Source organism: Thermobia domestica, chromosome 14, assembly GCF_964235325.1.
Source record: "Thermobia domestica chromosome 14, izTheDome1.hap1.1, whole genome shotgun sequence".
NCBI classification, from domain to species: Eukaryota; Metazoa; Arthropoda; class Insecta; order Zygentoma; family Lepismatidae; genus Thermobia; species Thermobia domestica.
This window is the reverse complement of record NC_137467.1, coordinates 115683870-115711679: the sequence shown is the minus strand read 5'-3', so window position 1 is coordinate 115711679 and position 27810 is coordinate 115683870. Positions and strand designations below refer to the sequence as shown.

Sequence of the window (27810 nt, the reverse complement as noted above, 5' to 3'; positions counted from 1 at the left end):
CAGGTGAATGTCTGTTTTCACTTCTCCTTTTTAAATTTATTTTTCTCTCCTTAGAAAACTCGCCTCCTGGAAGCAGAACAATGGTTTCTGAGGGCTAAGGAACTTGCACCCAACGACTCTAACGTTTTTCAGCACTTCGGTAAGTTCACTTTTTCTATTATTACATATGTATATATCATACTAATGAGACTTACAGCTTTCGCAAGCAAGTACAATATTAAATATCATGTACAGTAAAGTAAGAATAGTTTGCTCACAATTCATAAAACTTGCATAAAATAGCTACTATTATAATAATATTATTAAGAATGACGCAGTATGTAATTAAATACCTTGTATATAATACTAGATCCGCAAACATTGTAGGCCGTTTTTCAAAACTCTATTTATCACCACTTATCCTACAGGTATAGGTGGAACTAGGAATTGTCTGCTGGGAGAGCAGTGAGGGGCAGACCATTTGATTGGTCTCGGAGGTCATGGTGGGTGGCCTTCTTATAGGTGGCATTTTTATTTTTTGTCAAAACGTTGGTAGGAAGCAATGCCCTATAACTCCGCCCATGCCTACAAAAGCAGGGAAAACAGCGCACGTAGGTAGATTAGATTGTGCATGATGTTCATACTGCTGAATCAACCTAGTATGAGGAAGAATATATAAAATATATTTTAGAAATATGACAAAACTGAAAACGAACATTTGTATGCTACTGTACGGTACGTTACTTAATACCAGCACTATTAGTACATAATTATAAACTGTTCTACCAAAATAACAAACAACCTTAAAACAGAGATTTACTAAACATCAAAGATAACATTAAAACAAACATTTATCTTAGTTCTATAGCCAGAATTAAGACAGGAGGAGCCGAGATTATTTTTGGAGTTCATTTGAGTTTGCTTCTAATGTATAGGAGCTACAATCCAACAAACGGCTGAAAATTTCAGGGAGAGGGAGGTGGTTCTAATGATGACCAGCTTTTCTGACCACATTCTATCTACAGGCCTGATATACACGTACCTACACAAAAAAACTGTAGTTATCACATATTTTCTTATTACTCTGTTAAGTATAACATTAGAAGCAATAGGGTATATATCTTAAACGCGCGATCTATCATATTACTTCAATCAATGAGTCTTTGCTGGAACCCTTTGGGTAGGGAATACAAGCCCGCACAACTTGGGTGGAATTTTTCAGACTGGCTGTAAACTTCCCACAACCAACTAAAAAAGTATCATCCTCTCGACTGTTAAAATTACATGAGGCCCACTACTTTTGTTGGTATCATAAAGGATACCTAGACATCTGAGGGCATACCTGGACAGATACAACCCAACTTTTACGTAATTTATCTAGCAGTTGGTATCATAAAGGATACCTGGACATCTGAGGGCATACCTGGACAGATACAACCCAACTTTTACGTAACTTATCTAGCAGTTGGTAAGCCTGTGGAGCACTAAAACAGGCTTTACCTGTGTAGTTGGTGATAATGTCCGAACACCTAGGCACAGATGGGAGGACAATATTAAGATGGATCTCACGGAAATCGGAATACAAATTAGTAACTGGATCCAGTTGGCTAAGGATAGAAGTAAGTGGAAAGCTCTTGTGAACGCGACATTGAACCTCCGAGTTCCATAGGCCATAGAGTCAGTGAGTTAGTTCTCGTATATGAGTTAGAAAATTGTTAAAATTGGCAGATAATATCAAATCTTGAACGATTGATGAGAATGCATTTGTCTTCATTCACATACCCACTATAAGCCGTCGTCAATCTTGTCCTTGGAACACCTCGGTCCTCTTCCATAGGAGAAGAATCTTAAATATCACATTGAATATGAATTAAAATAAAATTGAAGGGTGTTAAAAGTTTCGGATCTGTAAGGATTCGAAGCCAAGCAGCCTGGGTAAGAACCCTATGTAATAACCACTTACTTACGCCGATAACGTACTTGAAGTACCACAAAAATGTTAGCTTGTTGAAACACTTTTATCTAAGACCATCCAAACACTACCACCTGTGTGAAGAGGGGATCATTAGTTGAGTTATTCTTAATTTACTTCTTCACCTCGAAAATCGGTTAAATATTGTAGACCTTACTCAATGACGAAAATGTATCGAAACATGTCTCAAATTAATGCTGAGATTTTCTCAGTCAAGGAACAAAAATTCGTAGACGTTATTTTGCTGTTCCCTAAATTTTATCAAAATGAGCAGTTAGGTTTCGATATATTTTAAAGTAAAATATACTTATAAACGTCTGTTTGTCAATTTTATTGGAAAGACTTGTAGCACAGTGACATCAAACGAGATTGCCAAGTAGCAGACCCAGTTCGTATCAATTAATTTTTCTTCATTTCATATTATTGTTATTCTAATTACATTATTGCTTTATTATTATTATTATTATTATTATTATTATTATTATTATTATTATTATTATTATTATTATTATTATTATTATTATTATTATTATTGTTATTATTATTATTATTGTTGTTGTTCTAACGATGATTCTTAAATCAACATTTCGCAGATTCAAACTGTTCTATATCAGTCGCTGTGACGTAAATTAAAATGTGACGTGCGAAAACTCTGCAAGAGCTGTAACTCGCAATTATTTACGGAAAACTCATTCAAGTCTAACTGTAGACAAAACCTAGTGTGAAGCTGGAAGGCACTTTACACTAATGTCGAAACAGTGGCGAAATCACAAGGAGAAGGAGAATGTAGGCCCTATAATTCTTTTAGTCCTAAAAGAAATTCTAAATATTTGGAAAACTTTGAGATACGTACTTTCTTAGTATATAGAGGTATTTTAAATAAATTATGATTCTTAGTTAAAATATAGACAACAATAAACATGTTAATGAAAATATTTATATTTACATTCATATTTGCCCTCTATTATCGTCTTGTGACTTACAATCTGTAAAATAAACTCATGTTAGTGTGCTGGTGATGTTACCGCAAGAAGATATAAATCAGAATAATGAAAGTAATCTTGAATGATAAATTCAGAAATCAAGATAATTTCTATTGAAAACAACTAGATGTAACTGCCTACGTTTCTTCGTCCAAACTGCAATGAAGACTGGATACTTCCCAACTCAAGGAAAACAAGAGACACAAAAGAGAACTCGGGGGAAGCCGCCTCATTAATGTTAATTATATTTAACACCTTTGTATTAATTCTATGACACAAACCAGTAAGAGTATAATTTATGTAAATATAGTAGACCAATAATCTGTTCTCAGCTTATTGTTACTATAATCTATCTGATACCAGCAAATTTTGCAGGGAGTAACATTTTGCGTTTCCTTAGACTTGTCCATACATTTGCGCAAGAATGAATAAGTAGAAATTATAAGGATTGCTCGAGACATTTTTGCAATGATGAGTTCTTCAACACATCACCAAAGGGAATAAATAACTAAGTAAATGTTTGGCCTATGGAACCCGAAGGTTCTATGTTGCGTTCACAAAACCTCTCAATTCATTTTTGTCGTTAGCCAATTAGATTCAGTTTCTACGTAATATTTCTGTTTCTGCGAGATTATTCTTAATATTTTCCTCTCAATTGTTCCTAGGTCCTCCTAATGGTCGTTTTCCTATTGGATTTTCAGTTAAATTTTTGAAAGCGTTCCTACTTTCTTTCATTCTGGCTACATGACTTGCGCACCTGAGCCTCCTAGACTTTACGACCCTACACAATGTTAGGTAAACTTCATTACTATGAACTTTCTGTCGTTCCTATTGAGTCTGGATATTATAGTTTAGTTTCTTACACAAGGAAATGTTTTATTAATAACACAGGTCTGCAAAAATATAACAATGCTAAGCTGTTTCTGTTTAGTTAACTGATTCGTATGTGTTGCGGTGCGCTGAATCCAGGAATGAAAACCGTTTTGTCCTGTGACGTCTGGGTTCCGAACAAACGAGTGGTCATTGTTCAACAAAAATATGAACACAAATGCGATTTACAGAAACACCATGAACAGCGTAACACAAATTAATGTACTGAAACACACACACATACGTGGAGACAAAAAAGTAATATCACCCTCAATCGGATTGCTTCTGAAATCGTCTTTTTTAAAGGTCAAACTTCGTTTGGAGATTGTCTTTCCTTTTGTAGATGGTTACCGGAAGATCCCTAAACAACATCCAGCAGTAGTTTGCCATCATTGTAACACTCCAGTTCTCCTGATACTGTCGTTCCATTTCTTTGATATCTTGATGGAAACGCTCCCCTGCTCTTCACTCACTGCTCCCACCTTGTCAGGAAAGTAGTCAACGTGGAAGTTAAGAAAATGGTCTTTTAAACTCATGGAGCACCAAGCTTTCGGAAAGCGTGCAACATTTTTTACACCATTTCCTTGTACTGTGGTGTCCTTTCGGTTTCCCAAAACGTTTCGATGACCACAGTAAAGGCAACCAAAGCCTCTTTTTTAAGTTGGAGTCATTGAAGGGATGAAGTCTTTGTCGGATATGAGTTTTGTAATATCAGGGCCAACAAAAACCCACGTACTCGCCCACTTGTAGTATTTGAGCAACAAACACTGTAGCCAGAACTACATACCAACCTTCTACAAATCTAAGATATGACCTTACAAAATTCGTTTTATGAACAGATTTATTGTTTTTGGTTTTTCTTTATAATCTTCTGCTCTCATTCATGACACATTATATGTATCAGTGATCCCTATCCGGACCAAAATACATGTATTTTCATGTTTCGGGGACCACAAATAAATTTAATCTTCCATGTTCATTTTTATTTTCGTGTGATGTATTTGCAATTTAGCGATTTCCAGCTACCTATTTGACAAGGTTACATTTCGATTGCGCAAACACTTAACGTCTTAGGGAGAAACGGGGGTCATTTTCGACTTTGGTGAACTCAGAAGCGTAAAAATCAGCTAAACTTATGCAAACAGCTTTTTGGTAATTGGAACAGACCTGTGTAATTGGAACATAACATGATTTAGTGTAAGGAATAGGAGGGGAAAGTTTAGTGCGGTGGTCCTTACTTTTTATTTTGCTTGAAGTCATATAAAAAACCGACTTATTTTTATTATATTTCTTAACTGCAATTATGGGAAGTTGGAAAGTTATAATATATTCATTCCATACTGAATATATTTTTTTCCATTCAGAGAAGAACAAAACAATTCATGACTAGGAGTTGAATTGAGTCAATAATACGGTAGTTTGGATTGGGTATGAATTTATATACCATTCACATCCAGTCACTCAACTGGCTGCTTTCACATTCAAGGTTTACTCGCCGTTTTCGAAGTATACGCAACTGAGCAAACCTAGGATTGGTGGAAGACAGTTGTTATTGGCAAAAGAAAAGTGTTGCGTTGGTTTCTAAATCCAGTACTTTATGCTTCATGAATAACCGTAAATTGAGAACACGAACTTTATTTCATTCCATCAATGTAATCACTTTTTTTTTTTGCACAATCAGTACGCTTTGCAATCATCATACCTCGGCTTTTTGGAAATGGCTTTTTCATACTTCGTAATTTATGTCTTCCCTTGATCATCATTTTAAAGAGGCTTTGTAAATCTCAGATCCGAAATTGAACGAAGATATAAGAACAAAATTTTTCAGCTCACGCCTGGAATCGAAGTCTTGAAAGGTCTTGAACAGGAAATTTAAGTTCAACAACTGACTCCAAAATAGTCAATCAACCCATTTGTTTATATTGATCTATGCCACTCTAGGAGTTTTTATTCTCCTTTGCAGGAAATGTTCCTGGATAGAACCTGTTACAGCTATTGCTCTTTTTCATTAGTAATAATCTTTTAGCTCACCTGTAAACTCTCTCTTTATATACCATTTAATATTGTCCACTTGACATGTAAAAAGTAAACGGCGGCTCCCATACGGGACACTCCTAACAAAGCTATGGATCATTTCAAGCTAAAGGAACTTTCACATCCTTCATTAACTATGATATGTAGTGAGAGTGATATAGTCAGCTCCAATGAAACGAGGAAGAAGAAGAATGAAAAAAAATCCGTCTTCCACCAGGGATAGAACTGGGGACCGTATCGAATTAGCTATTATGGCTGTTCACTCAGCATGGGGCTACTTAGAAAAAAATAATATACATATTTATATTTGATCTTAAAACCCGATACTGGAATTCGGAGCATTTAATGTTAGATATTTCTATTTTTTTTAAATAGGTGTCTTTAACTTTCATGAGTGCCCTGATACAAACCTAATGTAATCAAATGTTGTATGATACTATTTTATTATATTCTTCTCTAAACATAAAATAATCGTCTCTTACCTGGTATAAAAGTAATCATTCAAGCACTATTTCAAGCAAAACGAAATTAAATTCGTAATTTATCCACTTTACACATTGTTTGAGTGTGCTTGCAATATCATCATTTTCTGCGATCGTTCACTCGGTATGATTCATGAACTACATTTTGGGAAACACAATTCAACACATTGAGTGTAAATTGAAATTTGAGTAAAGTACTTCGATTGACTGTTTATCTTTAAGGTATCAGGAGAGATTTAAAGGCCATACTTAAGATTTATAAGAACAATACTAGTAGTTACTTATATTTTCATTATCTTTTATGCGTTTATTAGTTATCTGGGATCTCCTCGTTATTTAAACTTAATCATACTCATTGGCATGATAAGCTGAAAAATACTGCTTGATGGTCAACTTCTTTGAACAACCCGATAATGTTTTTAATATATTATAAATTTAATACTATTAGTATCTTCTAGAATGATTAGATGCATAAGATTTGCAGACGATATGGCGATTGTTGCAGAATCTGAAAAGAAAATCAATAAAATGTTAGAAAAAATGAGAAAGGGCTTTGAAGAATATGCGATGAAAATAAATGTTAGAAAGACAAAAGCCATGGTGATTGGAACGAAGGGGTCTGTGTCAAATGTAAACGTAGGAGGGGAGGAAACAGAACAAGTGAATAGTTTTCGATATCTGGGTAGTATTCTTAGTAATAACATGAAGTGCGAACGTGGAATAAAAGCAAGGATAGGAATGGCGAAAGAAGCCTTTAGTAGGAAGAGAAGTCTGTTTTGTGGGACCTTGAATAAAGAGTTGAGAAAAATAGTCATAAAATGCTTCGTGCGGAGTGTTGTACTGTATGAGGCGGAAACGTGGACATTACCTAAAGGTGATGAAAATCGGCTGGAAGCCTTCGAAATGTGGGTGTGGAGAAGAATGGAAAGAATTAGTTGGGTCGAGCGGAAAACAAATGAGAGAGTGTTAGAAATGGTGGGTGAGAAAATAACACTTTTAGATATTATTAGGAATAGGAAGAGAAACTGGTTGGGACATTGCCTAAGAAGAGATTGTATCATGAGGGACGTCCTAGAGGGTATGGTGGCGGGAAAGAGAGGGAGGGGGAGAAGGAGACTACAACTAATGGATGATATAAAAACAGAAAGATCATACGCGAAGACGAAGAAGTTAGCGGAGGACCGTGGAGCATGGAGCTTCTCAGCTGTGGCAAGTTACCTGCCAATAAAGGCAGTATACGTATGATGATGATCATGATGAGTATCTTCTACGAGCAAGATTTAAAACCTCCCAAGAAGGATTGAATGAACTTGCGAATTATGACTTGCATTTTGCTGTTTGTTGGAAACGCTTACTTATTTTACTATAACTGTTTTACTTTACGTTATGCATCCAACACGAATCAACAGTGGTTTACTTGTTTCAACAGCCAGCCCTACTCGAACTACTCGTTGTGATGTCACAAGTATCGATGTTAAAATACTGGTCTGACGATCTTGTTGTACTCAAAACAACTTCTGGCACGTTTCCTGAGCAAATTCGCTCTGATAATCATAACTGACGAGCAAAATCCTGGAGATGCCTGCTTAAATTACACAAGAAGGGTGACTAGAAAACAGAAAAGAATGTATGTATAACATGTAGCAGATTTAGAAACAGTAAGAGAGAGAAATTTTAAAAGATGTTGCTCTGATTTTGATTCTTGATCGGAAAGAATCTGATCATTATTCTTTACAAACTTACTAAATATAATCTTATATTTTGATAACACTGTTGTGTCATCCTACATATTTTTGTATTTGAAATTAAGAAATTCCTTTGCAGAAACTCTTTAATCGGAAACTCATTTTTTAAACATGTACCCTATATGGGTTTCGGAGCTACCAATGGGTCTCCACGATAACCAATACTTATGTTACACTTTAGTAAAGTCATTACTTTAGCACTGTTTGATGCTAGCATTTTATGATATCTCGCATGCCTATTAAGTTATCTACTATTCTCCAGTATTGTTCTCGAATCGCAAATAAACGTAAATAATAGAAAGGTGTGTGTGAATAAAATTTGAATACTAATTTGCCGCGTAGGAGTGCGGCACTCTAACCACCAAAGTACGCCGGTAACTGGTAAAAGTCGTATATTTTGATGTTTTTTTTTTTTTACCTCATTCTCTCATCATCCTGGCCTGATTCTTTTATTATTATTTTATTTAACTAGTTGATATTCTATGATTTATATGCATGCAATATTTTGATATAAGAAATGTACTATATTAATTCGGAAAATATTCCGTTCGGGATATTCTTCACAACAGTACTGGAATATAATATTTTAACAATACTGTGTAGTCAGGGTACGTATTTCTGTAGTTAAGGCTAGTATAATCCTTTTGGGAATCAGAAAAAGTTATTTGCAAACTATATCTCAAAACTGTAGGAATAAATCTCCTCAAATGAAACTTAAATTTTTCAACGCTGTTGTATATTAAATATATATTTTTGTTTACCAGAATGCAGTCATGTTGCAAACGGAGTAAGACACATTGCCATTTTAAAATAAAAATACATACCGCCTTGAGAACATTGCAGTACCTACAGCTTGATTAAGATTAATTAAGGTATGTTTAAATGAATCCCAAAGTAAAGTTCAGGTAGGAAAATTTTTGTCCACGAGCTTTCACGTCGAGAATTGCCTGAAACAAGGAGATGCGTTGTCGCCATTATTATTCAATTTTGTCCTGAAATATGCTATAAGGAAAATCAAAGATAGTAACCAAGCCTAGAGTTAAACGGTGTTCACCAGGTTATGGCGTATGGTGATGATGTAAATTTAATAGGGGATGATAGGAGAACAATAGAAAGAAATCCAGAGGTCCTATTAAAGGCTTGCAGTGACTTGAGTTTAGAAGTAAATGCAGAGAAAACTAAATACATGGAAGTGAGTCGGATCCGTAATACTGCAAAGTACTTAAAATATTAAATAATACTTTTGATAAAGTGGATAGTTTCAATTGTCTAGGATCAATATTAACAGACGAAAATCATATTCACGAAGAAATTAAACGTCGATTAAAAGCAGGGTATTCGTGAGTTCAAAATCTCCTGTCTTTGCGAATTCTGTCGAGGAATTTGAAACTTAAAATACATAAAACGATAATCATGCCTGTGGTTTTGTATGGTTGCGAAACATGGTCACTTACTCAGAGGGAAGAACATAGATTGAAAGTATTTGAGAACAAGATCCTGAGCCGAATATTCGGACGCAAGAGGAACGGGAATGGAAATGACGGAAACCTCATAACAAGGAACTACACAATTTATAAGGTTTACCACACATTGTTAGGGTCATCAAGTCTAGGAGGCTTAGGTGGGCAGGTCATGTAACTAGGATGGAAGAAAGTAGGGACGCTTTCAAAGTATTACCTGGGAGACGAATCTTAAAACAACCATCAGAAGGACTTAACCGCAGATGGGAGGACATTATTAAGGTAGATAGATCTCTCAGATGTAGGAATACAAAGTAGAAACTGGATACAGTTGGCTAAGGATAGAAGTCAGTGGAGAGCTTTTGTGAACGCTGCATTGAACCTCCGGTTTTCATAGGCCATAGAGTTAGTTTTTATATGTTTTAAAGAACTTCTTTTGTTAATTTAATACTTTAACCACTGTACTTCTACCTTATTTCTGCATTTCCTACCCTATGCACAGAAATATTTACAGCCTTCCTTGAAGTTTGAATGCACCACTACTCTGAACTGACAAGTATGTGTTCTTCACTACATTCTGAACTACAAAATGTGTGCAATTAAATGTAGTTGTTTTAAGTGAAATTTCTATCATCTTCAGAATTCACCATTGTAAAATTAGTTTCACTGTTTTTATTCATATAACTTCTTGCACCAACTGCATAGGCACAACATTAATCTTATTTTAAAGTTTATAAATAACAAAACGTTAATAGAGATTGAATTAACAAATATACAGTTACAATAATACCTTATTACTATCAATATTAACTAAGAGCTACAATTTATTTATGTATTCTAAGATAACATTTATTTAAACAGCTTTCTATACTTTCAGAAAATATACAATATATAACAAGAGTTATATATTTCTTCAGTATGAGGTATCCTTCTCACGCGCCCCTATAGCTTAGAAATTGTTTTGACTTTTTTGCTTCACGCTAGATTTTGTTTACAGTCAAAAGAACTGAGATAGCTGAGATGTGTAAACGAATAGATACTTTCACGCAAATCACATTTTTGAAACTTACAATGACATATACAAAGCAGGTTGAATCCATGAACTGATTGTGGTTGAAGTGATGGTAAATGTTTTCATTGTTTCAAGAACTGAATCTACAGAACTCCTGAAGCTAAGAATTTATATTCTTGAAATTGTGTACACTACAACGCGCGCTATTTAAAACGAGAGCCCAGAGCCATTTACTCCGGCTTTTTAAATGTTTTTTCTATTTTTTAGAACTACTTTGGTTAAAGTGGAGTTCGGTTAGTAGGGGCTTGAATAATCGAAGCTCGAATAATGCAGGTATACTGTACTATAGGTCAAGTAGATGTAGCCACTAGTATTAAGAAACTAAAACTATTAAATAAAGTTTTTGTCTCGGATCGAGTCCCATTTAGGTTGTTATTTTTATCCTAAGAAAAGGAGTAGAATACGTATAATAATACAAAATTAATAAGAACAGAAACAATGTGGCAAATTTGATAATGTAAGAAAGACATTATATGAGTTATTCATTAATATCCAATATCCAATGTTATTTCGTCTTTAGAATAAAGATAATATTTACAATATCGATATCGTAACCTCTGAAATGGAAATCGTCAATGAACCGACGTTCCAACAGCGTGATTTTATTAAAAGTTTATTAGAGTTGCTTCTTAATCGCCTTACAATTCACCAATTGCCATTCCAACGAATAGTATTAATTCTTTTACTAGAAAAACATACGTTTTGCGTTGTGAAAAGAGGTGCAACAGTATAACCAATTTGATATTTTCTTACGAATTGGATAACCCTTTTTAAATTCGGGTGTGAATGGAGACTTCTTATTCTTCTATATTCCTTCACTTTCGGTTCTGATACTCACTCAGTTGCTTTAAGATGAACACCTTCGACGGTCTAGTGAAGTAAAGATGCCAAAGGAAGGTGTTCACAACATAAGCCTCGAAGTCATTAACAATTATATCCTTCTGGCCGATTGTAATGCAGCAGCAGACATTTAGAAACTAAGAATGAGCGATCAAGTTACACAAAGAAGGAGAGGGAATGAGATAGGTAGAATCGAATATAACTGCTGTTGTGAGAGCACGGTGTATCGTACCGACTACCTAAAGAAATTAGACTTCAGTATCGTCACTGGGAAGGAGAGTATAAAAAAGTCCCTCCATTTTATAATGGCAGGTTTAATGTTCTGGGTTAACATTAAAGTAAATAAAAATCCTTATATTGTGTTCGAATTGTACGCAAACAGTATCTACCCTACATTTGAAAAATATATATGCATTATACACGGTCTCATAAGGTAAAATGAGAAAAATTGTATGCGTGGAATTGAATAACAAATTATAGACGAAAAATATTTGTCGACGAGAAACTCGAACAAAAACACGAAGAGATAACTTAATCAAATAAGGACCTTACAAACTGTCTGAAGGGCTCTATGCTACAATTATCGATTAATGATGCAAAAATGGCTCAGATTAGATCATTGATTATTAACTATCTCTTCTTCATACGAATGCAACATATCTTTAAAGCAAGTACATTTTCCACTTACCAATTGTAGCATTCGTGCGAATAACATCAATTACAACTCTATATATCCAAACCATGTATCATATTGATTAAATGGAAATATTAAAGCTCACTGATATTACGAACAGTGTTATAGCTTTCAATCAAATTAAACCGCAATATTATATTTCACATTACTTATGAACACTTCTAACTTGACATATTTTTTTCTGTAACTGGAATAGTACTTTTTCCACTACCAATACAAATCATATGAAATGACACTTATCTTTATAGACTTTCTCGTCGGTACTCGAGTCTACCATTCAAACTTCGATGTAAATCGAATTTTATTAACATGGGAAGGTCCCACAAGTTGTCGCTCAAATATGATTGCCACATAGAACATCTGACTGAGGATCATGGGAAATAAAAATGAGCAAAATTTAAGGACCAGAAGGGTTGGAGCTTCGGGGCTTTAAATTTGAATATCCAAAAAAATTATATCATCGAATTATGTACCTTTAAAGTAAATATCTTGAAAACCTTTAAAACAATCAAAACAAAAGGTGCACAATACAATGAGAACACAATGCTCTATCAAAAACCACAAACAGTGTTGTTATAGGTGAAGCAGTCTTGCCAACTCAGCATAAATGTATTTTGTTTGAAATAGAACCATATACAAGTGTGAACAGATTTAAAATAGAGTATTATCACTAAACATAACACTTTAGTGATTAGACTTTCGTATAGCTATGCATGAACAAATTAGTACTAGTGGTGATCGCTAATCGCGCAACTATTAGCTAGTAACAAAACAGCTGATCCAATATTCTTTTTGCACAAATTTCGAATATATAACTCGTTACAACTGTTATTCATGAAATACAAAATACATTAAAGTTCAATTGAGCTTCTGCACTAGCAAATCTTGGACAGGGAATTCAGCGCTTTGCCTGAAGTTGAAAACTGAAATTAAGAACTCATTAAACGTCCTGTTAAGGTTCCTAGATTTACTCGTTTCTTGTTTAAACTTTTAAGCTTTTTCTGTGGATCTAAAGCTGGAGAATTTTTGCTATTGTCACAATGATTTGCTTTGCTTTTTGATAATGTATCTTTTCCATAACTACAAATTTCTCACAAGTTTCCGCAGCATTTGCCTCTTTATCGAAATGAAATTGTGTAATGAAACGCAGTTTTGAGGGAAGTTCACACATCTTCACGGTGCAATACCTTAGGTCCGATGATGAGAATTGTGAATCAATTTGCAGATATACTAACTGAGCCAGTAAGTTCACAAACGATGTTAAGCCTGACCACCTGCTACTTGTACCCTAAGATCGATTACGAATGAACTAAGTTATAGATCCTTAGGCAATAAAAACATTTCGATGTTAAAGTCTGTTTTAAGTGAAATTAACTTAGACGAAAAGATATATAAATGTAATGACGTATCAGCCGCTTGGAATAGTTTTGTAATTATAATTAATAAGTGGGTTAATCATTGCTGTCCAACAATATTTAGAAAAAAAATATGTATGGTAAAAAACAAAATAAGAATCCACTAAATTTGTACACTCCAAATCTAGCTAAACCAGGGAAACCGTTATTAATTTACATGATTTGGCTAAGAATATTGATGTGAGAGATAAAGAGAGATACCTTAGAGAAATTCTACAGGAAACAACTACGTCAAGCAAAACTTAAGGCTAATGATACATTCATATCTAACGCTAACAATAAATGTACAGCTACTTGGTCTGTAATAAAAAGCGAAATGAGTAGTGGTACTGTAAATGAACCTGAGGTCATTACGCCTAACGAATTTAACAATTTCTTTGTAAAAAACGTAAAGCATGTAAGTAATAATGTCAGTGGTAATAATGACCCAGCCATGCTAAATGAGACAATCGGTCTCAGTGGTGTATAACTGGACACACGTTAGTATGAACGAAATATTGAAAAGGGTGTTGAATATGAAAAACTCCCACTCCGAAGTTTTCTATGGTATATCTACTGTAATACTGAAACATACAATTGGCATTATTCTCCATCCTTTAGCTTAACTTGTAAACTGGACTTTATGTGAAGGAATATTTCGATTGTCTCAAAATTAATATTACTTTGCCTGTATATAATAAAGGTGACAAAACAGGCTCTAATAATTATAGACTGATCTCGCTAGTGCCAATTTTTTTCTAAACTTATTGAACATTGCAATAATCCCGACTGTCTTTAAATTTTGAACAAAATGTCTTAATAAAAAATGCACAATTTGGATTTAGATCTGGACTTTCCACTATCAAAGCTGTAGAGTCTGTCGTCTCAGAAATAATTAATGAATTTGAATCTTGATCCTATACTTGTGCCGCTCTTCTTGACTTAAGTAAAGCCTTCGATTCGGTACCACATGATATTTTAGTAACTAAAATACAGTCTTATGGAATAATAAAAATCGAATTCGGACTGCTAAAATCATACCTCAGCAATCGTCGTCAAATTGTTAAAATTAAAACACGAGATCTAATGAACTTAAGATTCTAACTGGTGTACCCCAAGGTTCGGTTTTGGGGCCTTTTCTCTTTATTATTTATGTGAATGATTTGCCAAACTACCTACCATGTAAATCCGTTCTTTATGCTGATGATACCATTCTAATCAGAAATGATAAAAGTTTAAAGGTCCTGCAGCGTAAAAATATGGAAGTTGTAAAGATGTCTTCCCAATGGTTTAATCCAGTATCTAGTTTTAAATAATTCTAAAACAGAAATATTCTCTTTCTATCTGAACAATCTCACACACAACTTAGAAATAGCTCCGAACCAGTTAAGCTATTAGGAATACGTTTGGACGCAAAAATAAATTGGATAGCGCACACACAAGAGCTATGTAAAAAGCTTACTAGGGTTCTGTATCTGCTGAGAAAGCTTAGAAGAAGTGTGGGACATGAACTAATGATAACATAATACTACGCTTTCTTTCATCCACACTTACTATATGGGAATTTATTGTGGGGTAACTCTACTGGAGCTCATTCGTTTTCAAATGGCAAAAGAGACCGGTTAGGTGTATTGAAGGCTTACCAGACACAGTGCCATGTAGGGAACTGTTCAAAAAATACCGAATCATGTCTGTACCATCTATATGCGTTTACAACTGTTTAATGTTCGTAAAAGTGAACCCTGATTTGTTTACTGTAAGTGCAAATATACATGAATATAATACTATATCTAAGTTTAGCATTGATACTTCACGTTAGATTATGAAGACCGAACAAAGTTACAAATATAATGGTATAAAACCATTTAATTTACTCCCTCAAACTGCGCATTGAAAGATTATTATATTCATTGTTATTGTCGTTATTATTATTATTATTATTATTATTATTATTATTATTATTATTATTATTATTATTATTATTATTATTATTATTATTATTATTATTATTATATTTCTTGTATATTATCTTCTATTATTATATGTATTAATTTTATTACTAACGAAATCTATTACAGCATGTAGTTGTTCAATGATTAATAACGTATTCTATTCTATTCTATTGAAGACGTGTATAAGTAGATGACCCCCATTCCTTTTTATCATTCACTATATTCCCAAAATTCCCATCTCGTGTGGAATGAGCCTCCTGATTTGCAGCGCAGAATTTTCGTCAGCACCACTCTTCTTTGTAGCACAGCAGCACTCTTCTTCGCAGAACCCAGTAATAGGCGTAGTTGCCACCCCAGAACAAAGACAATATGGTGATGTAACTAGTAACGAAATATAGTCTATGAAAAACAATGGTCATCCATACATATTCAAAAGTTTTATGTAGTGAAAATCTATTGAATAAATGGAAAACTATCATAAAACTGGATAATGTGTGTATAGTGCAGTATTGATAATTTTCGCTTATAATGTAATGTATATCAGCGTTTTGTACTGGCGTAGGAATACAACACGCTAGTAACTTGCCCGCTATGGGATGTGAGTGTGCGCTACTGATGCTATGGTGCGTGATGGACACTGTTCCGAATTATGCTATAAGCATCGAGTTTAAAATAGATTACTAATGACCAGTGAAGTATTTAGGGGGGCTTCCGAGCTTAAGCCCCCCCCCCCGAAATCTTACTATAGTAAAGTACATTAAATATCTTGCAGAATTTTCACATTTTCAGGCAAAGCCGCCCCCCGAAAGTTAGCAAAGCCCATCCCGAAAAAAAATCGTAAATACGCCACTGCTAATGACCGTCTAATATTTTCGTTGGCAAGGTATTACGCAAAAATGATGAGAAGTTAAGTTACAATTATAATTACGGAGTAATCGTATCTGGATAAACTAACAAATCCCCAGCTACCCAAAGGCCAGTTATCTATAAAATGTAATATACTTAAGATCCCATTGAATTTAAATTCGTAGAATGTATGTTTATAACACGTAGCTTATTAAAATAAAGAAGAAACATGCATGACAAAGTCGATATGTTGAGTTTTGTGTAAAAATTTGTAATTTCTATTTTTTTTCAATAAAGGCCATTAGTGGTGAACTGCAATTGTTTCTTCATCAATTCCTACTATATGGATGACAATATTAAATTTTTGAAATATTTTGAATTCACCATATTGAATACAAATTAAAAAAAAACTCTCATGTAAAATTTATGTAAATGTGTTTGTTAAAACGGTTCTGAATTTTAGATAGCCGAATATTTTTCTTTACTTTCGATGATATTCTAGTATGATTTGAGTTTGTGATATATAATATCATATCTTCCAGCGTAAAGAGAAACAGTTCGTTCATGGGGGAAAAACGTGATTTTACTCATTGTTTTATCTTTTAGGAACACACTCCATCGTCTTGAGGATTTTTTTGACATTTTTATGTAAGGAAATTTCAAATAATGCTCCAGGTTTTGCAATCAAGAAAAATTGGGGTTTTCCATCGATACTTTTTTGAGACATCTACTACCCGAGGTCAGAGATGGATCCTGCAAAGTGTACGAAATATCAAAACGAGTCGGTGAGGACGCTAATGGTGGTGTTGTCAATTTAAGACCTTAGAGAAAGTTACGGAAGACTGTCTGCATGAACGTTAGGTGTGATACTTTAATTTCGATAAAATGAAAAAATGAAAAGCAATCTGTAAGAAATAGAAACAAATTTGCGACCCTTTCACGTTTCCAGAATAAATACATACAACGCCAAATTAATCAGCTGTAGACACACCACGCATATGCTGGTATCAATTCATCACACAAATTTTGCCAGTAAAAATTTTCATGAACTTCTCTTCCTGTTCTTCTCTCACAACTGCTTTGGAATTTTCCATCACAATTACACATCCACTACTCTCTTTTTTCTGTCTATAATTTCTTCTACTTTCTCATAATTTTCCTCTGCTTCTTTAGTTGTGTACAAAATCGTCGTTGTGTCTGTCCGTACCACTACTAGACCCTTACTTTTTCCTTTAAGTCTTAACGTCACACCTCTATCATCAACAAATTCTACTTTCATTACTTTCTTTTTTAAGTGTCTATAAAGAATTACTCCAACATCGTTATGACCGCCATTTTCATTACCGGAATAAAACTTCCTACATCCTTCGTTGCTCAAGACTCTATTATCTTTCCATCTAATTTCACAAACTCCTACCAAGTCCCTAGAAACTCCTACAAGATTATTTTGTTTCATTTCTTCTTTAATTTTTTCTAACTTCACGCCTTGTAATGTGGTATTACGTCAAGTTAGAAATGAAACTAACAGCAATTCTAAACCTTTGGCTATTGTTTGTCTCTCTGTTGTTATTTACCTTCCCCATATTGTTATTTTTTGTCCATTAGTCCTTCCCAAGACATCCTACTCCCGTAAATCTGAATGGAGGGATATTTTATTTCCGACATTATACTTTGATTTACCATTATATATATATATATATATATATATATATATATATACTGTCTTTTTGCTATCACCATACTAGGAAAAATAGATTATTGGTTTCCTTTTGCCTTCTACCTCGCAGTATCTCAGCCGTTAAAATCATTCTGAATATGCCTGGTACTAATGTCCAAGTTGTTGTGCTAATCACTATGATTTCCGCCAACTTGGCTACTGAAGAACTGCCGAAGACGTTTTTCCTTGGTTTGACATCAGCTTTCTACCCTTACATTTTTTGTAGGCATTAAAAGGACAGCCTGTATAACATACCCATTCTTTCGCGTGTATTTATTTTAACTAGCATTGTTACAGTGTACACTAACTAAAAGACTTTGATTTGTCATAATGCATACAACGTGCAAATTGGTGTTTGAATTTCCTAACAGCTCAATAGTGGATGTCTCTTGTCGTCTGCCAGTCTACAATCCGAGGTATTTCTCTCTGTCCATCTCATCTCTCCTCACACAAATCATATTGTATGAAATTAGTATTGCCGCGTCCAGTCTACTCTCGACATTACACTTTCTAATCCCCGATCGAAAATTTCTTCATGCCATGGGAATCGACTTACATTTAAGATTTACTAATCGCGAGGTATTTTTTCAATTAATATTGAAATTGATACCTGTTTTAGAAGACAATTAGGGATAGAAATTAAATGTATTGTTGAGACGCTTAATGGATTGCAGAGAAAGATCTCACTATCTATTATCGTTTTTGCTATATAGTAATCAAAATTAATTCCGGAAATTGTTGATTTTTTCCACTTTCGGTAGATAAATCACCTTCATGAAAGAACTCGATTCCTAATCTTTGACTCTATATCATGGACAAAACTGATGCTGATCCACCAAGTAGTTCTAGAGATTTTGTATCCCACAGATTAACACACGGACGGACAGGGTAAATATATAAAAAGAGTTCTGGTGAACTATAGTTATGGAAATAATCTAGTCAATTATACTTTTGCCTACTTATACCAAAAGAATCGAAATAAACTCACTAAGAATGATAATATAGGATAACGGTGATAAGATATGTTTAAGATTGAGTAATTGCGTGGTATTTTATCTACTAATGTTGAAACTGAAATCGGTTCTCGCTGTGTATTACCGTTCCTGCTATATAGTAATCAAAATTAATACCGGAAATTATTGATTTCTGGCACTTTTGGTAAATAAATCACCTTGATTAAAGAACTCATTTCCCAACTTTCGACTCTACTAGGTACATCACAGACAAAATTGAAACTGACCCATCAAGTAGTTGAAATTTTGTACCTCATAGATGGACACACGGACAGACAGGATAAATATATAAAAGAGTTCTGGAAAACCAAACTTCTTGAAATAATCTAATCTATTACACTTTTGAGTACTAATACAAAAAAGATCGAAATAATCTCACTAAGAGTGATAATATAGAATAATGATGATAAGATCTTATATTTAAGGTTGACTAATCACGTAGTATTTTATCAATTAATACTGAACCTGAAACCGATTTTACTAGAGAATTAACGGCAAAGATGATATATATTGTTGGTACACTTAATGCATTTGTCTGAACTATGTCCAAAATTTATATTATAATCATTTTAAAGATATTTTTTGTATATTTTTAACCTGTTGCTAAACTTACATCTAGAGATAAGATTTTCGAAGTAAGAAGAAAGGAGGAAGATGCACTGAATGACAAAAGTGAATCTCTTTTCCATTGGAAAACAGAAGATAGGGAAGAAAATAACTATCTTTCCAGATTGTGGAGAGGGCACACCGGGAACCGCCATCAGAGTGAGTTAAGGTAGCGGTCCCCACGTAGACAAACAACAAATCTTGAGCCGAATCTTTACCTGGAAGGCACGGAACACAATGCATCAGGACAAAAAGAAGAAAAAAGGAAACAAAACATAGGATCAAGACAAGGGAAAGAACGAAGAGATACGCAAAAAAAAGTAAACGCAAAGAGAGCAAACGTAAAGAAAACAGCCAAAGGGAGTAAACGAACAGACAGGGAAAGATCAAAAGATAAACAAGAGGAAAGGTCTCGGAAATTGAGAAGAAAATATCGTTTTTGTTTTCTTTCCAAAAATAGGCATACAAAAGATCTTATACAGAGATAGGAAGAGTGTTTATAAGAAAGTAAATTTATGTCAGAAAGCACGTGAATGAGTAAGTTTATTCTATTATGGACTCTTCATTGCAAATGATACGGATGTGATTATATATGAATAAAGAGTGTACAGAAATATCTACATATCATAGCAAACATATTTTTAAGAATTTCTGTCAACAATGTCTCTCAATACTAGCTTGCTGTCTGTACAACAACTTAAGAGTAACTTGAGAAAGACTGGTAAGAGAATTTAAGCTTACCGATTCCCAGACGCTCGGCACTACACACATTACAATGTTAATAGTCCACTATATTTCAAGGAAACTACTACTACAAGAACAACAACAACTACTACTACTACTATACTACTACTACTACTACTACTACTACTACTACTACTACTACTACTACTACTACTAATAATAATAATAATAATAATAATAATAATAATAATAATAATAATATATTCGCTTACATGCCTTAATCAGATACAGTCTATAGAAGCCAGTGTTTTACAGAATGTGTTCTCAAAACCTTAAGGCTCTTCAGCTGCTTGTTAAGGGATTTTGCAAGACCTTTCGTATTTGATTTCTTGACACTTTAGTTTTTTTCTTTTTTCTTTTTTCTTTTTCTTTGTTTCTTTTATTTTTTAATGAATTAAGTCAGTTATTTTCAGGCACAGAATTCAGTTTAGTACTTACATTTCTGACTGATAATAATGTTTCTAGATTTCAATATCGAAAACAATATAAATATAATTGTTGGTTCAAATCTCATCAAAATTTATCAATATGATCTGACTAGTAATATTTTAGTTATTTTAAAGTTAATAATGTTCAATACTAGTGTTAAAATAAAATAACGAAGGCAGCAATATATTTGATAGTCATTTTTTACAACACATTTTAATTGTGTTCAAATTTATCTCATAGGTTGTATAATATGAGAATGAACAATAATTACCATTTTTGATGAGGAAGAAACTCAATTGAAAAAAAAAATATTTACATGATTGTACGTACAATTCAATACCACCCAAAAGCAGACACAAATTGGGTTTACATATAATCAAGCTGCCAATGTGTCTTTCTACAAACTAGTAGATGAATAAAAAGACAATTTAAGGTCATATACAAGGTAAGTGTATGCTGGTGATTAGTGGAAGTGGAGGAAATAGGACAAGTGAATAGTTTTCGATCTGGGTAGTATTCTTAGTAATGACATAAAGTGCGAACGTGAAATAACAGCAAGAATAGGAATGGCGAAAGAAGCCTTTATGAATAAGAAAAGTCTGTTTTGTGGTACATTGAATGGGAGAATGATTCATAAAATTCTTCATATGGAGTGTTGTATTGTATGGGGCGGAAACATGGACATTACGTAAAAGTAATGAAAAACGACTGGAAGCCTTCGAAATGTGGGTACGGAGAAGAATGGAAAAATTAGTTGGGTTGAGCGGAAAACGAATGAGAGCGTGTTACAAATGGTGGGGGAGAAAAGAACACTTTTAAATATTGTTGAGAAGAGGAAGAGAAACTGGTTGGGACATTGCCTAAGAAGAAATTTTATCCTGAAGGACGTCCTAGAGGGTATGGTGACAAGAAAGAAAGAGAGGAGGCGAAGGAGACTACAATTAATGGATGATATAATAACAGAAAGATAATACGTGAAGACGAAGAGTTTAGCGGAGCACCGTGGAGCATGGAAGCTTCTCAGCTGTGGCAAGGACAGAATACCTATGATGATATTTTATATATATATATATATATATATATATATATATATATATATATATATATATATATATATATATATATATATATATATATATATATGATGTAATATTAATTATTTGCTGACTTATCTGTCAGCATCAATGTAGTGCATTCTAATGACTTTTTTATTTTGTTAGGTGTTTTATAAAATATTTACCTACTCTATTATATTTGAATATTTACTGTTCAATTAAAATGTTTATTTCCTTAGTTGTTAATGTTGATGCTTTAAAATCAATTTTATCTTTAAATATATTATTTTCATAATCATGTAAGGAGTTCAAGTTTAGTTAACAATAATGATTGCAATTTGAAAAAAAGAAACTATAATAGCTAAAATATTAGACAGTATGATACTAAAAAATCTCTAGATAGATTCTATCAATATATATATGATGTATTCGGAGTAGGCTAGAAAATATGAAGTGAACCAATATTTGATTCCAGAAAATCGCTCTCGCTACTACGCTCTAATCGATGAAAATAATTGTTCATTTATTTTTAAGCTATAATTTCTCGAGAAAAGACAAATAACTCCCACTAACTATACATCTAGGCACAAGAACTGGTAGCCACAAAGTAGTTTAATATTATTACTGGAAAACCTAAAACGTAATTTCCGAACGTTCAGGCTTCACATAAATTTTGTTGAATTTACCCTTACTACATTCTTAAATTATTACATGTAGTTTAGAAATCTGATTTATTTTTAGACTTATTAAGAAAATCAAATACAATAATACTTGGAATAGCAATTGCTATTAAATTATTAAATAAACTTGAACGTTACTTTTCAACAAAACTATAACACGTAAATAATGTGATTTAATCATTAGTTAAACTGACCTGGAACTATTTTTGTATGTAAACATTACCTCTTATAATATTCTATGGATAATTACTCCATCTTGACAGCCCTTCTATGGTCGTACATCTTATACAACCTCCTTCTATCACAGACACATATTGCTACCAACGAGTTTACGAATGTTATAAGTTCAATTGCCCCTTTCAATAATGCAATTCAAATAAACATTTTAGATTCAATTTATTGGTGGTTAAATCTTCTTAATGTTTAGCCATGGTTTAGTAGGTACCCAGTTAGCATTTGTCGTGTAAATATATCAGTATTTATAAAAATCGTCCAGGAAGTGGAGAGCACGAAAACTGGCTCTCGCTACTAATGACAATAATTTTCTGAAAATGGGAAAACAATCGAATTTAGGAAAAATATGAGTATTTGTATTCGTTTCCCACGATGATACTCATTAAGAAATATAATTTGAAACCGCTAGTTCAACTTAATTTCCTCGGGATGCAGTTGCTCACTGGTAGAACACTCATCTATGGTACAGGGAGTCCCTGTTTGATCGTATTCTCCACTGACATAAGTATTGTCAACAAACATCATGTGCATGAATTTCTTCCGTTTTTTTCCCTTTCCAATTTATTCGTTCCTCCGCTTTGTTCATTATTATCAGATTTTTTTCCTTGGCCTTGGATCATACATGTGTAATTCTGGGAGGTTAAACTAAAAAAAAGAAGACTTGATTTCCAGAAGCAACTGATTGTCAAGTAAATTTAGGGTGCATATTAGCACACTTACACTAAAAAGATATCAACATATTCTTTTCGATATCAATATGAGGTGTATTCACAAAATATTCAACATTACATTTCCCACGTAAACCAATAGGAAACTTTCTTCAGTGTAGATGTAAAGGGGATACTCGTAGACAGTCGTGATTTTCTTCCCGGCCCCCGCAGAAAGCATCAGTTGCCGGCAGTCGGTCAAGACGTGAAGAGAGCGGTAGTCGGATTTAAAGTTTTTTTTTTTTTTTTTTTTTGTAAAATGACAGAGAAGCTTTAGCAGCTATACTGCATCAAGTTTTGCCAAACGTTTGGCGATACCCAAGCGGAAATCATTCAATCGGAAGAATTTTGGCATGAGAAGAGCGTTCGCGAAATTTCATTCACGCTTTCATCGCTAAACACAATATTCCTGTGTGTCGTCAGGCTCTCTACTCACCCCACATGACTCTGTGAGACTTTTGCTTATTTTTAGAGCTGAAAACACCACTAAAAGGGATCCAATTTGAGCCCAGAGCAGATATCATACGGAATGCTACGGCACGGTTGCTCATACGGATTCCAAAGATTTGTGTTCCATAAGATTTTCCAATAATAGTGGGACCGCTAGGAAAAGTGTGTGCAGTAGCAAGGAAACTACTTTAAAAGGGATTAGTGTTTCGGGTTTCCAAATCAATAAATATATTTTTGCCAAACAAAGGTCCGATACTTTTTGAACACGCCTCGTATACTCGTAGTATCGTGTTATAAGTTATTAATAAACTGCTTGACAGTAGCAGTGATCAGCAATAATTCAGGTATTCAAGCTATGTCGTCTTTATTTGAACAACTCGAAATATATTACTGGAGTAAGAAATACAAGACGGCAGATATTAATGAAATAGCTAAATTTATCTCTCATGAAAAGGAAAAAAATATTAACGCTTAATTCACTAACCTAATTACAGAAGGATGAGTTCAGTTATATTCCATTAATGTTGTGTCAGAAATTGTAGAACACACTTATTCTTTGAATTCTTTACGAAATACAATTTTAAATATGACTGTAATATTCGAATAATAAACAATTGCTGCGATTTTGTAATCCATATTTATCTTAAATATAGAAGTAATTTCTGTATCACAATTAATCATACATTCATTTTTACTTCCTAATATTGAAAAAATAATAATTTATTTCTATGATTCTTCTAACACAACTATGACGACGCAAGGTTGCTGTCATGATTTTTAACCGAACAGAAACACTGGGAAGCAATGAAGTCGAATCATTTTATATAAATTTCCTTAAGGTCAAGAATAAACTACAGTAAAACCTGTCTTTAGCGGAAACGAACGGTACTCGCAAAAATTTCATTTAAAGATAATATTCCTGTTAACAAAGGTAGACCTATGTAAAAAAAATGCATATATATATAATGGACATACTGAGATAAAATAAGTCGTCTTAGTCGTTCTTAGTCGATTCCTAATATTTCTTTCTACTTGCAATGTACAGATAAATACTACGTATGTACACGTTAATTTTTTAAATAGTCAAGAAGGGTTTTCTATACACATCGCTGCTTGTCATCTCAACTTTATAAAAAGACTAGAATGAGAAACCATACTAAATATATCAGTGTCATTTCCACGTAAGGCAAATGTTACAGTTCCTTTAAACTTTTGACAGAATCTTGATAAGTTTTTATCCTACACTCTTCTTCCAACTTAATGCCTTATTTCTCTTCTTTGTCTACCTCTTCTCCTTTCAGACTTTCCGTATAATTCTTATATTAATCCGTTGTGTGTGCTCCGTTTTCACACCACTTTCTATTTTGTTATATATATATGTATGTATGTATATAGCCTCTCATAGGATGTCTACAAACTTTCTAAATGCTGCTCTCCAAAACTTGGATTTTTTGCGTTAAGTGGATTATTTTTTATTTCATTTGTCCCCGTAATACAGTTTTCGTTTAGTGAAGGGAAATTATTACGATTTTCGACAGTAAATTTATGGAACCGTGTAATATTTCCGCTTAACACAAGTTTCCATTTAATAAAGGGTCCGCTTAAAACAGGTTTTACTGCATTAAGTTTCGATATTAAGCAATTCTTTTTTGTAATGATTTAATTTGTTATATGCAATAAATGCTCATATATTAAGAAAGGTATAGAAGTAGTCTATTAACTTGCAATTGAATATTACACGTTGCAGTTGTTTTAATATTCAAGAAAGGGCTTGATCATAAATCTTCCTTTCCTGTATATTTGTAAGTAGGTTTGCAAGAAAGACATTGAAAGACCGAAAAATATGTCAATCCTTGCTACAATTTTATCTATTCCAATTTAAGGCTATACCTTAGATAGAACCTCTGAAGGGTAAGTAATTTCCCAAGAACTTTTGAACATGAATATACATATTGAGGAAATGTTGATCTTATGTCACATAATCTTCTACTCCTTCTTCCTCTCTTTCTCTGTCTGTCTCTCTGCACACATACACACACATATTCCATATATGTAAGGCATGCCTTTGTGTATGAAATACATGTCGATATTTTAATCATATTTTAAATTCATAAATGGCTTTATTATTGAGAGGACAAGAATGGAAAATAGCTCTATATAGACAAATGGTATATCAATCAACGCTTATTCCAATTTAGTCTATTGGTAGGTCTATGGCTTTTGAATTGCACCTATTGTGTTGCTCAGTATTTCATGCATATTGAAACAGCATTTCAGTTAAAATCCAATTTTCTCTTAAAGCAATCAGTGGAAGGTGTTTTGTCCATACGTGTGGAGCAAACAACAAAATGAACTGTTTGGTGCATTGGAATGAGAGAAGGGCAGAAAGGAAGGGGACGTTCGTTGTATTTTGCCGCATGTTTGCGGATCAACACCTCGCCTCGGGTGGTTTGCAGGTTCTCATCTATTCCTCCCCCACCTCTACCTTCCCACTTTCCTCATCTCGCAGCCACACGTCAGGCTACTGCATTGTTTCAGTTGAACGCGCATCCAGGAAACAAAACACCATCTGCGTGTAGGTATGTGTGAACAAGATATAAGCAGCATCAACATGTATTAATACACACATACGCAAATACAGCCTACATGTAGAATAAATGTAGTTGAGGAGATTCAGAGAAAAGGTAGAAAGATGCATGCTATGATTTATCTCCATCTACATTACCATTATAATTTATGTAAATATTAACATTCATATTCTATTTAACATCAAGTGCTATCATCACAATTTCATAGGTTTGTCGGTTTAAGTTTAATGTCATTTTCAACAACGAGGCTATTTAAAATATGGACCTACAACATACTGTGGAATACAAAGCACATAAGCTCAATCCAGAATTGAAATCCAAATTTTTCGCACTAAAGGTAAACACGCCGTACATAACTATGCAGCTATAATAATCTGAAACATATGAACCGATTTAATCATTAAACTAAATTCCTCACTATTATACATTATCTACTTTTATGCCTCGTCATGTGTCGGCTGTACAGATTATTAGTAAATATTTTATTATTTCAGAGAAACAAACGTTTATTCTCAATAATTATTTTGAATTGGTTGCAATGAATTTCACAGTATTTCAGAATGGTGAGAGCACACATTTAATTGCTACAGTAAAAATAAAGAAAAAGAATTAGATGATTAGCAGCCGATAAAGAGTTTTAAATTAGAGTCCAGTGGCAGAGACTCTTTTAAAGATGAGACTTTTGAACTCGCACACTATTATGACATATATTAACATTGCATCTATCAACATTTTTCTAACTTTCTTTTTTGATCAGAACATGACTTAGATTGCACCTGCCTAGTTTTGACTAAAACAATACTCAAAGTGTTTCTACGTTTATTTTTACAGGTACAATTTGTAATTATTAACAGTTAACTGTTTTCAATATGAAATATTCTCATGTATGTCAGTAATAAATTTATGCTCGTATTTAATTTGTTATTCAGGTATATGTATATTAAATACTTATTCTGAATCCAGAAATTCAGATTGTTGCTCCAGAACTAATTTTCAGACATTCAACTTAGTTAAGTTAAAAGAAATGCATTTTATTAAGATTTGTGTAATAGTTCGTACAGTTCTCTGCTTTTGGCAAGCAACTTTGAAACCAGAATTAGTAATTTCAACCACTTCCTGTTTGAATATAGGGGAAGTGAAGGAAATGGAACTTCAAACATTGAATTATATTCAAAAGACCGTCTTTCACCATATCTTCCCGTTTTGGCTCTATAGAACGGGAAACGTTGAAACCGGAAAGGTTAATTTCTATTCTGCCGGTTTG

At 33.5% G+C, this 27810-nt stretch overlaps 1 protein-coding gene across 1 annotated transcript in view; it reads left to right on the top strand.

Moving 5' to 3' along the window:
• The window catches only part of LOC145670291 (protein O-mannosyl-transferase TMTC2-like), a 700866-nt gene that overhangs the window by 585201 nt on the left and 87855 nt on the right, over positions 1 to 27810 (top strand). Inside the window, exon 7 of the mRNA XM_081738753.1 lies at positions 55 to 139. Within this exon, the coding sequence (XP_081594879.1) occupies positions 55 to 139 (85 nt within the window). The remainder of the gene's footprint in view (positions 1 to 54; positions 140 to 27810) is intronic.